This window comes from Psittacula echo (genome assembly GCF_963264785.1).
Source record: "Psittacula echo genome assembly, chromosome: 5".
Lineage (NCBI taxonomy): Eukaryota > Metazoa > Chordata > Aves > Psittaciformes > Psittacidae > Psittacula > Psittacula echo.
Genome location: NC_137739.1, coordinates 26,039,007 through 26,054,981, shown reverse-complemented (window position 1 = coordinate 26,054,981; position 15,975 = coordinate 26,039,007). Strand labels below are relative to the sequence as shown.

The 15,975-nt window shown below is 39.6% G+C and overlaps 1 protein-coding gene across 1 annotated transcript in view; it reads right to left on the bottom strand.

Annotated features, from left to right (window-relative positions):
* The window catches only part of DNAJC24 (DnaJ heat shock protein family (Hsp40) member C24), a gene marked incomplete at its 3' end in the record, with an annotated part of 31,755 nt that extends 21,119 nt beyond the window's left edge, over positions 1-10,636 (bottom strand). Inside the window, exons 1-2 of the mRNA XM_080618839.1 lie at positions 10,572-10,636; positions 9,280-9,420 (exon numbers count right to left, since the gene is read on the bottom strand). Coding sequence (XP_080474965.1) covers positions 9,280-9,387 — 108 coding nt within the window. The 5' untranslated portion in view covers positions 9,388-9,420; positions 10,572-10,636. The remainder of the gene's footprint in view (positions 1-9,279; positions 9,421-10,571) is intronic.
* Between the last annotated feature and the right edge of the window lie 5,339 nt (positions 10,637-15,975).

Below are 15,975 nucleotides of genomic sequence, written 5' to 3'. Positions count from 1 at the left end.
ACTAGCAAAGGAAAGGAGGAAAGAAATCAAACATTTTAAAACTTACAGGAACATAAAGGTAAAAACAGAAGTAAAAAGGGAATTTTAATTTTAAATGTCTGGCCCCTGTGCTCACCATTTACACTGTTAAATGTCACATTAGATGACATTCCATTGTTTAGACTAAGTTAATGTGGCCCTGTTCATACAGTAATTCCAGTTACACAAACGGTTAGGAAACCAGTTTAAACAAATGCTCCTTCTGCCCGAATGCAAACCCCAGAATCCTGTTTTGTAAGACAAAAAAACCCAAAACACAAACACAAAAACCCACCAGAGCAATCACGACTGCATAAACAACTGAAAAACTGGTGGATGAAGGAAAACCCACAGGATGCTATTTCCTGGCTGAGTAACATCTGGCAAAAGAGCAGGGCCAGGCAGTTAGAGGCAGTCTTCAGCTGGCACCATGACTTGCAAGATTAATACCTTTCTGCAGGCTAAGGAAGTCAACTACTTTATAGTATATATATATATATACAGTACTATATATATATATTACTTTGTATTTATATAACACTTTTTATATATATATATAGTACTATGTAGTACTTTATACTAGCTTTATAGCCCACAACTTCCTAAGAACTGCTGAGCACAAAGCACAGGTTTTTTTGTCAGCCCTCATCCTATCTGCCCCCTGCCATAGACTGTCACCAAACCAGCGTTCCAAATCAAAGCATACCCTTAATTTTCAAATTCATTTGGAATACCTGAAAACAAGCAGACACTTAGAAGGGGCCAGATTTAAGCATAAAGCAAAATAATCAAAGTCCCTAAGACACTTCAGCTGCAGAAGTCACTGTGCAAAGCAGGCCTTGAGGAACAGAAGACGTCTTTTAAAAGATTACTTATTAGCAACCATTACTGTAACACCTGCACAACCCTTAGGGTTGAAAGTGGTTTTGATCTTTACTTTTTGGTTTTCTTTAAATTATTTATTTCAGTTTTCCCTATATTTAGGAGCAGTATAGAATCTCTACAGTAGCTGATGCCATTCATGATCTCAACACATTAGGCCATAGTCAAATTATAACTTCTAAAATGGAAAAGCTAATATTAACAGATTTTAGCATGCAGTTTAGAAAATATTTTGGTGCAAAACCCAGAAAGAAACCATCTACTTTTTACGAGGCAGCTTAATTTGAGAGATCCATTAGTAAACATGTTAACAGTATCCAAATAAAAACAGAAGCACCACAGCCTGTTGCACAGACAATATTTCACTATCTTTGGCAATGCCAGGCAAGTTTAAAGCATCTTGAGAGGTTTTAACCCTTAAAATCAGAGGCCATGAAGTACGCTATGACTATGGCACAAGCACTCCATTTCATGGATAGCACAACAGCAAAAAAAAAAACACAATGGAAAAAAACAAACCAACAAAAACCAAAACCAAACCAAAAACCAACCAATCAAAACATAACACCATCCAAAACCAAACCAACCAACCAATCATGTCATCATTCAGTTACTCCACAATTTCATAGCTGTAGTTGACAAAACAAATGTAAACATAACCCATAGAATCACATAAACTTTGCATCTAGTTTGGACAACATTTAATCACACTAATGGCTTAAAGGATGCATTCATAACTGGACTGATCACTTTTGAGGTTGGTCACAGTTGGCAAACATAATATAATCCCCATTTTCAAGAAGGGGAAAATGGATGACCCAGGGAATTACAGAGCAGTCAGTCTCACCTCTGTGCCTGGCAAAATCTTGGAGCACATTCTCCTGGAAGGCATGCTAAGGCACATGAAAAACAACAAGGTGCTTGGTGACAGCCAGCATGGCTTCCCTAAGGGAAAATCCTGCCTGACCAATTTGGTGGCGTTCTACGATGGGCTATGGAACTGATGGACAGGGTAGAGCAGTTGATGTCATCTACCTGGATTTGTGCAAAGAGTTTGACACTGTCCCGCACAACATCCTTGCCTCTAAATTGGAGAGACATCAATTTGATGGATGGACCACTTGGTGGATAAAGAACTAGCTGGATGGCCGCACGCAAAGAGTTGTGGTCAACAATGTTTACCCTGACCAAGGACTTTGTGAGTCTCATGCTCTGCCAGGGAGGAGGGGAAGCCAGGAAGAAGCAGGGACAGGACACCTGACCCAAACTAGCCAAAGAGGTATTCCATACCACAGCACGTCATGCCCAGGATGTAGAACTGAGAGTGCCCGGAAGGGCTAGTTCTCTGCTGGGTGGGGGTGAGTTATCGGTCGGCAAGTGGTGAGGTGTTCTATTCTCTTCCCTGGTTATTTCCTTTATCATTATTATGATTGGTGGTAGCAGTAGTGATTTGTGTTACACCTTAGTTACTGAACTGTTCTTATATCAACCCCTGGGAATTGCATTCTTTTGCTTCTCCTTCCCATCCCTCCAGGAGCGGGGGCAAGTAGACTGTGTGGTTCTAATTTATGGCCTGGGCTTAAACCACGACATTATACTACCTCAGGACACAGTGAATATTTTTTAAGTATGGAACATCTTTAATGAAAAGTCTACCAAAGACAGTGTAGATTCTATTTTTAATATAGTGTTACAATTAACAACTTGGAAAACCAGCGCACAAAATATTCAGTCAATGGGCACCAAATTCCTTCGCAGAGCATAAATAACATTAAAGGCCAAGCATACACTAGCTGAAACTCACATTTCAATTGCCTGATGCCCATTCTGTTTTTATGTATGTACCTTAAAACTACAGGGGATGAAGTATCAGAAGCTGCTCATCATAACAAATAAGCTATGGACAATAACCCAGTAAATAAACAGATTAAATTTAGAAATAATTTTCCAAACACACATTACTTTTCTAACTGGCTGAACTACCTGGATAACCAATATATTACTTGCTGCCTTATTCTTTGATGCTATGGGTTGTCTCATATTCTATTTAACAGTTAAAAATAACTTGCTATAAGGATGTTCACACCATCTACTTGTTAAAATTCACCTACATCTTTATAAAAAAAGTACACATTACAAAGTAGTAAGAAGTGAGACATTGCTCCAACATAAACTGAGATACGGTCGACACCACCCCTACTAAAGGAATACTGTAGACTACATATCGTCCTACGCACCTTTTTCCACTTTGGTAACTTACTGCATCCTTTTTCTCGTCACCTACATCCACAACCTCTCTTCCCCCCATGCCTTCTACAAGTCAGGATATCCTTCTCTGCTTGTTCTTATATAGGATGTGTCTGGAGTATACACCTTCCAGCTGGTTGCAGACCAATCAGAGCACTAACTGGTTAATCATTGTATTTCATCTGATAGGCCAGCTGTCTGGATGTGGAACACACACTCCCATTGGTCACTTATCCTAATGAGAGCATGTAAGGCCCAAGGACCAACTGGGACCAGGTTTGCAACTTCACAGAACTCCAACTGAGTGAGCAGAAGCTTCATCTCAGACATGGCAGTCTGTAGCTGCATGCAGCAGCACCACGCATCTCCAAAACATTTGGCTTTTAAGGACCATCTTACATCAAACAAATTTGTGACACTACTCAGACTGATAAAAGTTCTTGTTATAGCAACATAATCGTTGCCAGGCTAATGCCTGTTCTTCAGACTTACTACTGAATATTGTATCTTCTGGTATGACAAACAAACAAAAAACACCACAAGAAAGCAGGCAAATAAATCTAAAAGAAGCTCTCCTAGCTTAAGCAGCAGCAGAAACATCAGCATGAGTATGATCTGCCTCACAGAATCACAGAATGGTTAGGGCTGGAAAAGGCCTTAAGATCATCTAGTTCCAAGCCCCATAACTCATCAAGCTGTTTGAACCAGTGACTTCAGGAACACTGAGGCTCATTATGTACTACATAAACTAATGACCAATTTTTCAAGTCCCAACTGGGAAATATGCCCCTTTGTATATTATTAAGGTCATAAGTAGTAAATCAGATGTAGAAAACTGCTCAAACTAGCCAGACTGTTAAAATAATAGCCCTCTACATTAAACCTAGTGGCTTATCTTTCTTTCTGTTGCAATTCTATTGACTTCAGTCAGGCTGCCCTGAACTTTTTCTGTTTATACTGTCAAGTGACAAAATCCATTTCCTACAAGTTAGCTGAAACTAGAATTAGCTAAGAATGATCTGCTGAATCTGCAACAGGTATGCTGCTACTCATCAACAAATAAATCCCCCAAAGGCTATTGATAAGAAAAAGGAATATATACACTGCATAATTTCCATTATGAAAAGCATTATTATGAAACTTCTGATGTGAAGCTCAAACTACTTCAATTTTAAACATTTGAATTCTCAACTTAAATTCCACATGAAGTTACTCAGTTGGCAGGTCCTTTCAGGAGTACCACTGAAATAATTTTGGAACAAACTTACAGCACCAATCATGCAAGCAGGTCTTTAACTTCACATATATGAAATCCTCTGCATGTCTTGTTGTTGCAGAATTTAGATATGTATATAAATCTCAGGCAGATTTCTTGCTCTTCAGAAAGACAAATTTCTTTCCTCAACACAAACTCAATAGAACAATCTCTTCTTTATTTCACTTCATTAAATTAAATTTCTATTAATGTCCTTTTTAATTGTTGTTGAGTCACTTACCTATGCCTGATGCTGTCTGTTTTCAAAATTTCTACTTGATTAAGTGACAACCTTAACACTGTTTGTATTTATATACACACACACCACCTCTCCTGATAAAAAGAGAATCTCTGTAACACTGTGTGAAATGGCAATTTTATTTCCTTACCATATTAAAAATAAGAGCTTCCTGCATACTCCTTGCTCAAATTACATGGATTTTCTTTAAGATTAGGGCATACATTGTAACAGCAGCATATAATTTTCCTGCACAATAATTTTTTTCCAGTTGAAAGGTATCCTATAATATCATCAGCACCAACAGGAATAGACACCTGATTTTCAGCTAGACAAAGCTTATGCATTTGATGACTTTATGCCTTGTAAAAAGCAGTTCTGAGATACAGAGCAGCTACATGAAAACTTGAAAACAATCTGGCAACTCATTCTTTGACTGAAGTGCTAGACCAGAAGGAGATGTAAATATCGTTCCAATAATAAAATGGTGTATTTTTTTCCCCCCAATATCCTGTTTTGTTACTCTAATTTTATCCTTTGGAAACTGCAAGTCTTCTGTGTTTCAGAAAGCACTTTAGCATGAACTTGAAACAACCAAACAAGGAATCTTTGCATTGAGCTGGTTACAAAATACATACTTACAGTATTTTTTTCTTTCAGAATTCCCGGCTGAAGCTCTGAGCTACAGAAGATACCAGAGTATCTTTGGGGTTTGATTTTGTTTTTAAAAAGTTGGATTTTACTTACAAAGTCATTTATAGTGTTGCCAGTGTCACACTGTATCACAGTGTGCTCAAAAGTCTGTCTTCTTCAGCTGCTACTGATTGTTATAATAAAAAAGTATCAAAATGATCCAGGTATCAACAAGCACACAAGATTTTCTAAAAACATAAATCTAAGTTTCAAGGAAATTTTATGAATATGAGCTTTTACTTAAATACTCAGAATGTGAGGAAAAAAAAGGTGAAACCTGTACCATTTTCTGTATCAAATTAATACTATTCTTAATTGACATTATCTGTAGTAAAATAATTCACTTAAACGTACGTTGTACCTGATCAAATGAAAAAATTACACACAGCAAAGCAAAATATGGTGAAACAGTGAGTAAATATATTCAGGTTTATTTGTTATGGGGTAACCTCTTCCATCACCAGTTTGTTGGATTGACAGGAACAAGTCATATTTTAAAAATTCACTAGTTTTAAGCTAACTTGCCCACATGTAATCATTCTTACAAATCTACAATTCAATCATTTTTTATTGCACACTATGTATTAATAAGGTCAATTCTAAGATTCAACTGCAAATATAGCCATCTTTTGGATGACATATGGCAAGATCTCCAACTCCTTTTAGCTTTGGAAATTTACATCTGCCTGTTCATTCAAGATGCTCAGCATACATGTGTTGACAAATACAGAAAATAGCAGATGGCAAAAAGCAAATGCTCAACACGAAGCACTGGGGATTGTTTGAAAATTATTTCGACTCAGACATTTGCCATTTTTAACAGAAGAATACTGTTTCAAAATAAATTCCACCATCTATTATGCTTAATGCTAATGAAGAGCTGTGATCAGAACATCAACAATTACAGAATGAATGTTATATAAATTGCAATTGGTATCCAAGATGCAAGTTGCTTTATAAGCTTTAGGATTTTAAGATAATTAGCACAGTACAATTCTTCAGGAGCTTAACCTCTGCTGCTACACATAAGCCAGAAAACTTTCTGTACTGACCACATAATTTGACACGAAATCTTTTAATACGCAATACACAGCTGTGCTCATCTGCCAGTCCAGCCTCTAAACTGGAGTATCACAGTATCACAGTATGTTAGAGATTGGAAGGGACCTCAAAAGATCATCTAGTCCAATCCCCCTGCCGGAGCAGGAACACCTAGATAAGGTTACACAGGAATGTGTCCAGGCGGGTTTTGAATGTCTCCAGAGAAGGAGACTCCACAACCTCCCTGGGCAGCCTGTTCCAGTGTTCTGTCACCCTCACTGAGAAGAAGTTTCTTCAGAGTACTGGAGTTACTCTGGTTATTGGTTACTACTATAGGACCTAAAAATACCTGTATGTAGACCTGCTCTCTGCCTGCACCAGTAGTACTACTATTTCTACCACCACCACCATCTCCAATAACAGCTTTAGAAAACCAAACTGAACAGTTTGTTAGTTAGAGATGTGAAGCTGCCAAGAGCTCTAACCTGGGGAGCAAGGCAGTTACTTCATCTAGATAGGATGCACAGGCAAGACAACAGTTCCATCCAGTGCTATACTTTTTATTAACAATGAGCCCTAGATACCTAGCGAATAATACCAGGATAGAACAAACATACAGCACCTCCCTTATATATTCCACTAATATTTGGAAGTCTGTAACTCCTGAACCTCTGAATCAGAGAGAGTATTTTCTGTGTTAACATGCTATGGTACACTTTCAAGAGTCTTAAAACTTTTTCAACCATGGAATCCCTTGGACTCAACATCATCTGTGGCAATAACTTTCACACTGTAAATATGCTCTATGTATATCACCTTTTAGTGAAGGCATGTACTGTAGCTTCTGGTCACTCCTATAGCCAATGAGGTTTTTAAGGTCCAAAAAAAAAAGAAAAAAGAAAAAAAGATGTTTAAATACCACCATGCTTGAAAAGACTTTAGCCTGACTGTACTAGGTCCTCTGTTAATATGTAGACAAACAAGTAGAGTCTGTAACAGTTCAGCTAAAATAAAAAAGATGAATATAGGGAGACAGGATATGGTAACAGCAACTGACAAGCAGCAGATCTGCCTTGGAGAAAACACCTTCAAGTAAACATGAGCACGGCTTTTTAGTCAAGAGATCCATCTCAGATAGCAAAAGAATTCTGATCCAAACACCAAAAGGGAGGAAAAAAAAAAAAAAAGTCTCTTCATTTTCTCTTAACATGTCTGAATTTTCAAATAAGGAGCACTAACCAATCATTTTGAAATATACAGGTTCTGAAGAAAAGCTTGTATTTTGAAATAACAGTTTCATCTTCTAAAACTATAGCTGTAAACAGACAGTTGTAAACTCCAACTATTCTCACTTCATACATTTCACAATAACTACACGGAAGTACAATGCTATAACAGAAAAGATCAGTTTCAAGTAAAAAAAAAAAAATCACACAGGAAAAGCACTGTTAGTTTCAAGTTCTGTTCAGAGCAAACAGCTCTGAACAATAATTCACATATAATTTTAATTCCCTTAGTACAGTTAGATTCATAATGAAAGAAATATATTAATTCCATTACAGCATTCACTTTAAATTAGCCCCCTACCTTAATCAAAAGTGTTATACACCAAACTCTCCCTATTGTTTTCATTAAGAACAAACATGTCATTATTAATATTTGATTCACATTTTACTAGTAATTCAGTAAAGCAAATATTAGGAGATCCAAGAAAACAACTATTTCCATTAAGAGGAGAACCATTAAAACAGTTTTCACAGGGGCTAGAAATATAATAAATAATGAAACAGCAAAACCAAAACCCACAAAACCAATCAATCAACCAAACAAAAGCCCTCAAACCCACCCATGAATTTATTTCAACTCTAACAAAACTCAGTTTCTGACTTTGTCTTTACCTCACTTCAAAATCCCAACTTAGCACATTCAATTTAACAGCTCAAACCAAGCAAGAGCAGCTGCACATGTACTCTCTAATGCCCTGCCAATACTGACAGTCTAGCTAGCAGCCAGAAAAAGGAATATACAAAAACTGAAATCTGCTCACCTTTCTTCCTCCCTGTCAGGCTGCCATTTTCAAGAAACATAGGAATTTAGTTACCTTGGGAATTCTATCTGCTTATCAAATTTATCTGAAAATGGTCAGCAATAGATAAAAAAGCCCACCCCATTTTCCTCAGAAAGCCAGGCCAAAGCATCTTTTGAGCACAAAGGCTGAATTCAGGAGAAAGAGTAAACCAGAACAACCAAGAATTCTATGAAGTAATCTGATAAAGATTAAAAATTCTTATGCAGATAAAGCAGGAGTTCAGGAAAAATTAAAGAGAATTCACAGAACAAGAAGTCTTAATGCATGACCAAGGACATGACTCCACAAAAACGCACCAGAAACTTTCAAATAAAATCAATATTATCCTATTTTCCTCCTAGATATTTTGTATTCCATTACTGAAGAAGGAAGAGCTTCACTTTGCTCTTTGCACCCGGTCTTTATATATTCAAGGGCTGCATTCAGCACACACAGCTGTAAATACAACAGTAAATACCACAAGTATCAATTATTAAATTGCATGACCATGTGCTACAAACAGTGACCTTTTTTGACTGGTGCACCTGATTATCCAGCATCAGATGATCAAGTGTTTGGCTCAGTTCATTCATGAATAGCAAAGCTGGGAGACATATCATTGTTCTGGAACTGGAACACCACAACTCCTCTTTGCAAAATATAATGATCACTCAAACTCCAGAAATTTATTTCCAACTTAAATCAGCCTCAGTGAGCTGATACTATACTCAGATAAATCATATTCATACAAAAAATGTAGAAACAAAACCTGCAATTATTATCTTTTTAGTTTATAAAATTTTTTTTGAACATCTTAAATAGCAAAAGTTTACTTACTAATAGAGCAAGTTTTTGGTACTTCCGTTTTAGTTCTGCCAGACTATCCGACGGCTTAGCACCCAGGATTTCATACCAGTCCTTTTGTGTAACTCTTTCAAAGGCCATAGTCCGACTGGCTTTGAAGTTACTTTCTTAGCACTGTGTAAGAAAATTTAATAAATATAATGACAATATAAACAAGAAAGAGTTAGAAAAAGCAAAAATGAGTTAATGTGACAAGCTACAGGATCATGAAATCACACCTCCACCACTCTACAAGATTTATAGCACAAAAAAACAGGCTGCTCCATCCCACAGATTGTTGTGCATGATTTAAGTTACTTTGTGCTTCTGATCCCAGTTCCTTAGTATATAATGCTTCAGAAGCCATCCATATGCCTTTAAAATAATTCTGTATTTGAACTATTTTGAGTCAGGTTATATATGCACTTTATATATATATATACACACTTTTTAAAATACTTTATTTTGAAGCAGTACTGTACTGGGGGGAGGGAGGGGTTATAAGAGCAAGTAGTGACAGGACAAGAGATAACATACTTAAGCTGAAGGGAAATTGAGATGAGATCTTAGGCAGAGTTCTTCCCTGTGAGGGTGCTGAGGCACTGGCACAGGTTGCCCAGAGAAGCTGTGGCTGCCCCACCTCTGGCAGTGTTCAAGGCCAGGTTGGACAGGGCTTGGAGCAATCCGGTCTAGTGGAAGGTGTCCCTGTCTGTGGCAGGTGGGGTTGGAACTGGATGAGCTTTATAAGTCGCTTCCAACCCAAACCAATCTGTGAGTCTACAACTGTCTCTCATTCTGCTAGGTAAGAAGGCTTAACTTTTAAAATATTAAAGTAGAAAAGCATATAAAAAGCCAAACAAAAATAAATTAAAACCTATCAGTTTAGTATAGGTCACTAAGTAAAACCTAACTGGTTAAGCGGTTTTTATTTCCAGCCACCTATCTTCAAGTTAATGACTCAGAATTAAAATAAAAATAAACAGAAGAATTAAATGTCACTAACAGCACTGTAATGCTTGAGCTCTGAGCGGATTCTCTGATATACTGTAGCTGATTTATCATGAACTTTCCGACTAGAAATAACACCATCAGCACAGAAGAGCTTTTGTAAGTCTGCAGGTTTTGTAAATCTTACTTACTGTTAGAAGAAAGAAAAGGGATTTTTTTTTCCATTTCAGCACTAAAGCAACTTTCTGGTGACTACAAAATCGTTTTTTCAAGGGAGAATTGGGTTTTCACACTTGGCAGAACTACAAGCGTAAGGAAGGCACACCACGCACACATACCTTCACACGCCTTTCCCCACGAAGATCCCTTCATCCCAGAGCATCCACCGAGGTTTTTAAGATCACACCAAGCCGTCGGCACCGCCCGAGGCCGCACTTCCCCGCTGGAGCCCCACCGCCCCGCAGGAAGCGATCGCTGCGCCGCAGGGGGCCCACCACTCAACAACGGCTCCTCGCCGACCACCACGGCGGACGCAGGGGCTTGGCAGCGGGAGGCAACCAGCACAGCCCGCCGCGGAAGGCCTGCGAGGCCGCGGAGGCCCCGCAACACGCCGTGCCCTGCCAGAGGCTTCCCGCCACTACCACTACCGTCCCCGGATCGGCGCGGGAGGACCCCCGCCTTCCTGCCTAACTTTCCTCCCTCCGCCCATCTCTCCCCGACTGCTGGCACCGGCATCCGCCGGTAAAAGGCCCCGCGGCTACAGCGAGCACCTACCTATCCTACATCGCCAGCTCGTCGATGAAGGCATTTGGTACCTCGCATAACTCGTCCGGTGGGAAACAAACCCTTCCTAATGCCGCCTTAAGCGCCTTTAAATTGGCGGAGGGGGTGGAGCGAGAGAGGGGACAGCGGAGCGTGTTATTTAAGGGGCCGCCTTCCCTGTTTCTTGTGGGGCGGTAATGGTGTTGGCACTGAGAAGAAATGGAGCTGGGGGTGTTTTTTTTTTTTGAGTCCGACGCCGTCACTATGGTGACTGATAGTGCTGCACAGGGCTCAGTAAGTGACGACTCCAGCCGCCCTCCAGTGCTCGTTCCAGGCCCGGGGCCAGCGCGTTTCACACCGGCTTTTCCCTCAGGGATTCTGTCTCCAGGTGCGAGAGAACACTGAGGTCCCCCTTGTCTTCCTTCCCTCTCTCTCCCTTACCCACTGCGTGGGGGTCCCTCTCCCCTCGGAGACTCCATCTCCTGGATTTATCTGGTGCGTTTTGGCTTTCCTTGTTATAGCTCATCCGACCCGGGGTCAGAGCTTAGCTCCGGAGCCTCTTGATTCCGCTGAGCGCGGAGGGAACAGGGAACGGGCCCGCCGGCCTCAGGGGGGCGGCTCGGCATGGAACGCTCCCCGGGGCTCTCTCTGCCTAGCTGCTTCAGACAGGGAGGGTCCGGGAGGAAACCACGGGTTTAACCGCTTTCTCGCTTCTGTTACAAGCTGTTCTGACCTGCCAGTAGAGTAAGATACTGGTTTCTTTGTAGAAAGTGCTTGTCCTAAGGGGGAAGGAAAAGCATCCTCTTCATGAAAAAAACTAAGCTCAGGAAGCAGACCTTTAGTGATGTAACGATGCTTCCTCTTACTTTAAAAAAAAAAAAAAAAAAAAAAAAAAACACTTAAGCTGGTGCTGGAGACTTCATATTTTGTGATCTCAGTCATTCCTCATTAGCAAAATTCCTAATTATTAGTCCAGATAAGCTCAGGGCACACCATACTTTTAAATGTGGGGCATACTTCCTTTGACAATATTTTTATGCAAGGTGTTGGAATTAAGCCATCTGCTTGTCACTTTTTATATCTTTTGAACTGTTTCAGTACAGCAGTAGTGAGGCTGGACTGACATTGATGTGAAGAACTAGAGGTGTTGTCCTGCACACTGTTCCCCTTAACCACCAGTACAGGAAGAGTGTGGAATAATCAGAGTTGGATAATAAACATGGGGAATTTATTTAAAGTTTAACATGGACAGTAGAGAAGCAAGAGACTTTCTGAGGTGGTGAGAAAAACATTAAATCTACAAAGCTACTCAAGACATATATGCCAATCTGATTATTGTCTATCCTGCTCATCAATATGTTTCTACAAAGCAGCCATCAGGTTAAGATTTTGCTCTTTTCTGCACTGTTGTAGGTGAGGCCAAATTTGTAGCAGGAATGTCCATAGCTGTCTAAAGTGAAAAGCTTGCCTGTGCGCTGGGACAAGACATGCATGAGTCCTGAAATCATCCAGCTCCTTCTGTTGATGTGCTGTTAACTTCTGCAGCACCTGTGTGCCTAATTGTGTATTTCACTGAAGTCATTGCATTACAGATGAGATGTATCGAGTCTGACATAATCTGTGTAGTCCCTTTTAAAATCAGAATTCAGCTCCTGGGCAAAGGTTTCGGCATGAATTATCCTCCTTGCTCTGGCTTGTAATGAGCCCACATAAAACTTGGAATAGGCCCATAGCACTTAATGTATTTCCTTCAGCCGTTGAGTGGGGCTGACATGTGAACGAGTACTGTTGTGAAGGGGAACAAATTGAAACTGTAAAAGGTGCAGTGGGATCTTGCAGATTGATTACTACATCTGTGTGTTTACCACAAATGCTTAATATCCTCTTACAGACTGGATATGTTTACAATATCCATTCTCACCCTTTATGCCCCAAATGCTGAAATGTTGCAAATAGACTTTTAACTCATTACAGGATTGGTGCCTAAACTGATTTATTTAAGGGATTGTGAGCATTTGTATCCAATAGTATAATTATCTGTAATTAGTTGTTCAATATAAAGTTGGCTATAAATGTTAAGGCATTATCTCTGAAGTCAGTAGAACAATTTTGGAGGTGAAAAACTAATTTATTTTTTTTCCCTGTGAATAGTCATCAGTCCTACCAAAGTAAAAGAAAATGGGCTCTTTATTATAATTCATGTTCTTGGACTGCAAAATCCATGAACTATGAAATGAAATCATTGCAGGATTATCTGACCTTGCTGGTATTATAATCTGTGTGTCTCGGTTTGTCTTTTAATCTGTCCAGTTTCAGAAATCACAATGTTCTGTTTGGGTTAGTCTTAGCTAATCATACTCTGGTTGTAATGGCTTTTGAAGCTGTTGCTCGATCTCAAGCTGATTTGATAATCTTTCATCAGGTATCAAAATGAAGTTAGTTCAAGATTTGTTAAAATCCATTGGGTATGTAGGGGAGAGAGAGCAGGGCCAGGGAGACTGAACTCAGATGTTACCTATTGCTTTTGGCAGCCACTGGCTGGTAAGCCAGCATACAGTTCAATCTAGCCATAAGTTTTGCTGCTTTTCTTCCTTCTGACAGCAAAGCAGAAGTAAGTAAGTGACAGCTAAGTGTGGGGAACTTACTATTAAAGTCTATGATGTGTGGAGACAGACGATGAAGTCGTGGAGATGTGGGACTGCTGTTCTAGAATGGGAGGCATAGGGCTCATGTCTGTAAGAAACCAGGTTTAATTGGTTGCCTGAAGTATCTTAAATTATTATGTAAGTTTGTACAGATGCTAGGAATTTGACTAGATCTGGCCACCTAAACACAGTAAAAAGTTTTCATAGAATAGAATCATAGAATAGTTAAGGTTGGAAAGGACCTTAAGATCATCTAGTTCCAACCCGCCTGCCATGGACAGGGACACCTCACACTAAACCGTGTCACCCAAGGCTCTGTCCAACCTGGCCTTGAACACTGCCAGGGATGGAGCATTCACAGCTTCCATGGGCAACCCATTCCAGTGTCTCACCACCCTCTCAGTAAAGAACTTCTTCCTTATATACAATCTAAATTTCCTCTGTTTAAGTTTTAACCCATTACCCTTTGTCCTGTCACTACAGTCCCTAATGAAGAGTCCCTCCCCAGCATTCTTATAGGCCCCCTTCAGATACTGGAAGGCTGCTATGAGGTCTCCACACAGCCTTCTCTTCTCCAGGCTGAACAGCCCCAACTTTCTCAGCCTGCATTCATACGGGAGGTGCTCCAGGCCCCTGATTATCCTCGTGGCCCTCCTCTAGACTTGTTCCAACAGTTCCATGTCCTTTTTATGTTGAGGACACCACAGCTGCACACAATACTCCAAGTGAGGTCTCACAAGAGGCGAGGGGCAGGATCACCTCCTTCGACCTGCTGGTCGCAATCCTTTTGGTGTAGCTCAGGGTACGGTTGGCTTTCTGGGCTGCAAGCGCACACTGAAGCCGGCTCATGTTCATTTTCTCATCAACCCCCAAGTCCTTCTCCGCAGGGCTGCTCTGAATCTCTTCTCTGCCCAACCTGTAGCTGTGCCGGGGATTTCTCAGACCCAGGTGTAGGACCTTGCACTTGTCATGGTTAAACTTAATAAGGTTGGCATCTGCTCATCTCACAAGCATGTTTTCATCTTTTGTTTAGTGTAAGATACTTTGTACGTAGGTTGGGTTTTCAGACGCTTTTTGTGGGACTATTTACACTTTAGTAGGTGCTTTATTTAAAACTACAACACAGTATTGTGCTGTGTTCTCATACAGGTGTAGGAAAAGAATTATATAAGGAATTAGCTGGACTACTGTTTAGCAGTGTACAGCCTCTTATGAATTTATTCTTTTAAGAAATGGCTGAAACATCCAGACTTTCTTACTTTTAACTACATATTTTACTTCTGAAGACAACTGCTATATTCCAAAGTGTTGTTCAGAGTAGTAAAGCTTTGGGTCTGCTTTTTTTGTTTGCATTGGTTTTATATTGATATATAAATATATATATATACAAAAGCTATGCAGAGGTTATCCAAAATTCCAAAGGCAAGTCTTTTTAATGTTACTGAGCATCTAGGATATTCAGACTATTTGAGAAATTGTGATCTTTGCAACATAGGCACTTTTATATTTGGAAAGGCAAAGTTACTTAGTATAATTCCTATGTGGACAAGCAAGTTCTTGACTGGACAGCGCTTGTTAAACTCAAGCTTCCACTCTAGTGCTGTTCTTGATACAAAGCACTGCACATGAACTAGTCTGTTAGCTTACTTGTTTATTTTTTCAGTGGCTTTCTGGAAGTATAGTGTTCTCTGTTTTCTTTTCTTGTAACTGAGAAGACTCAAGATTCATGGGAGCAAAGCCTGAAGAAAGCACTACATCACCTGCTTTGGGTTTTTTTTTGTTTTGGTTGGTTTTTGTTGTGTGTTTTTTTTTTTCACGTATTACTGGACTGTTCTGAGTCCTCTATATTCTGACTCTCAATATTAAAAGATGGAAATTTCATCACTTGTGAGAAAGCAACTTGAACAGCTAATCATCCTGCTTTTAAAATCTCTCTCATTCTAAACTTCAGTTTGCCTGGCTTCTATTCAGCCATTAAGTCTTCTCGTGCTTTTTGCCTTAAAATGTTGTGTTTTAGCATCTGATACATACTGACGTAAACAAGCACTGAATATTTGTTGATGAATTTAAGAGATTGAGCATAGTTATCTTGTCTTAAATGATTTTTGTAGTTGTCCCGTCTTCATTTTACCAACATTTAAATGTGGCAATTAATAAGAGCAATTGATGTGGCAATTAATAATGCAATATTTCACTATGGGGCATCACTGATACTTCTGCTGGTGTACTGTTTTCGTTCTGGCTGTTTCAGTCAGTAAAGTGATAAGAATTTCTTTCAAATGGATTTTTCTGTGAGAGCTGTAGTAAACAGCTGACTCCAAAGAGTGGCATAAGT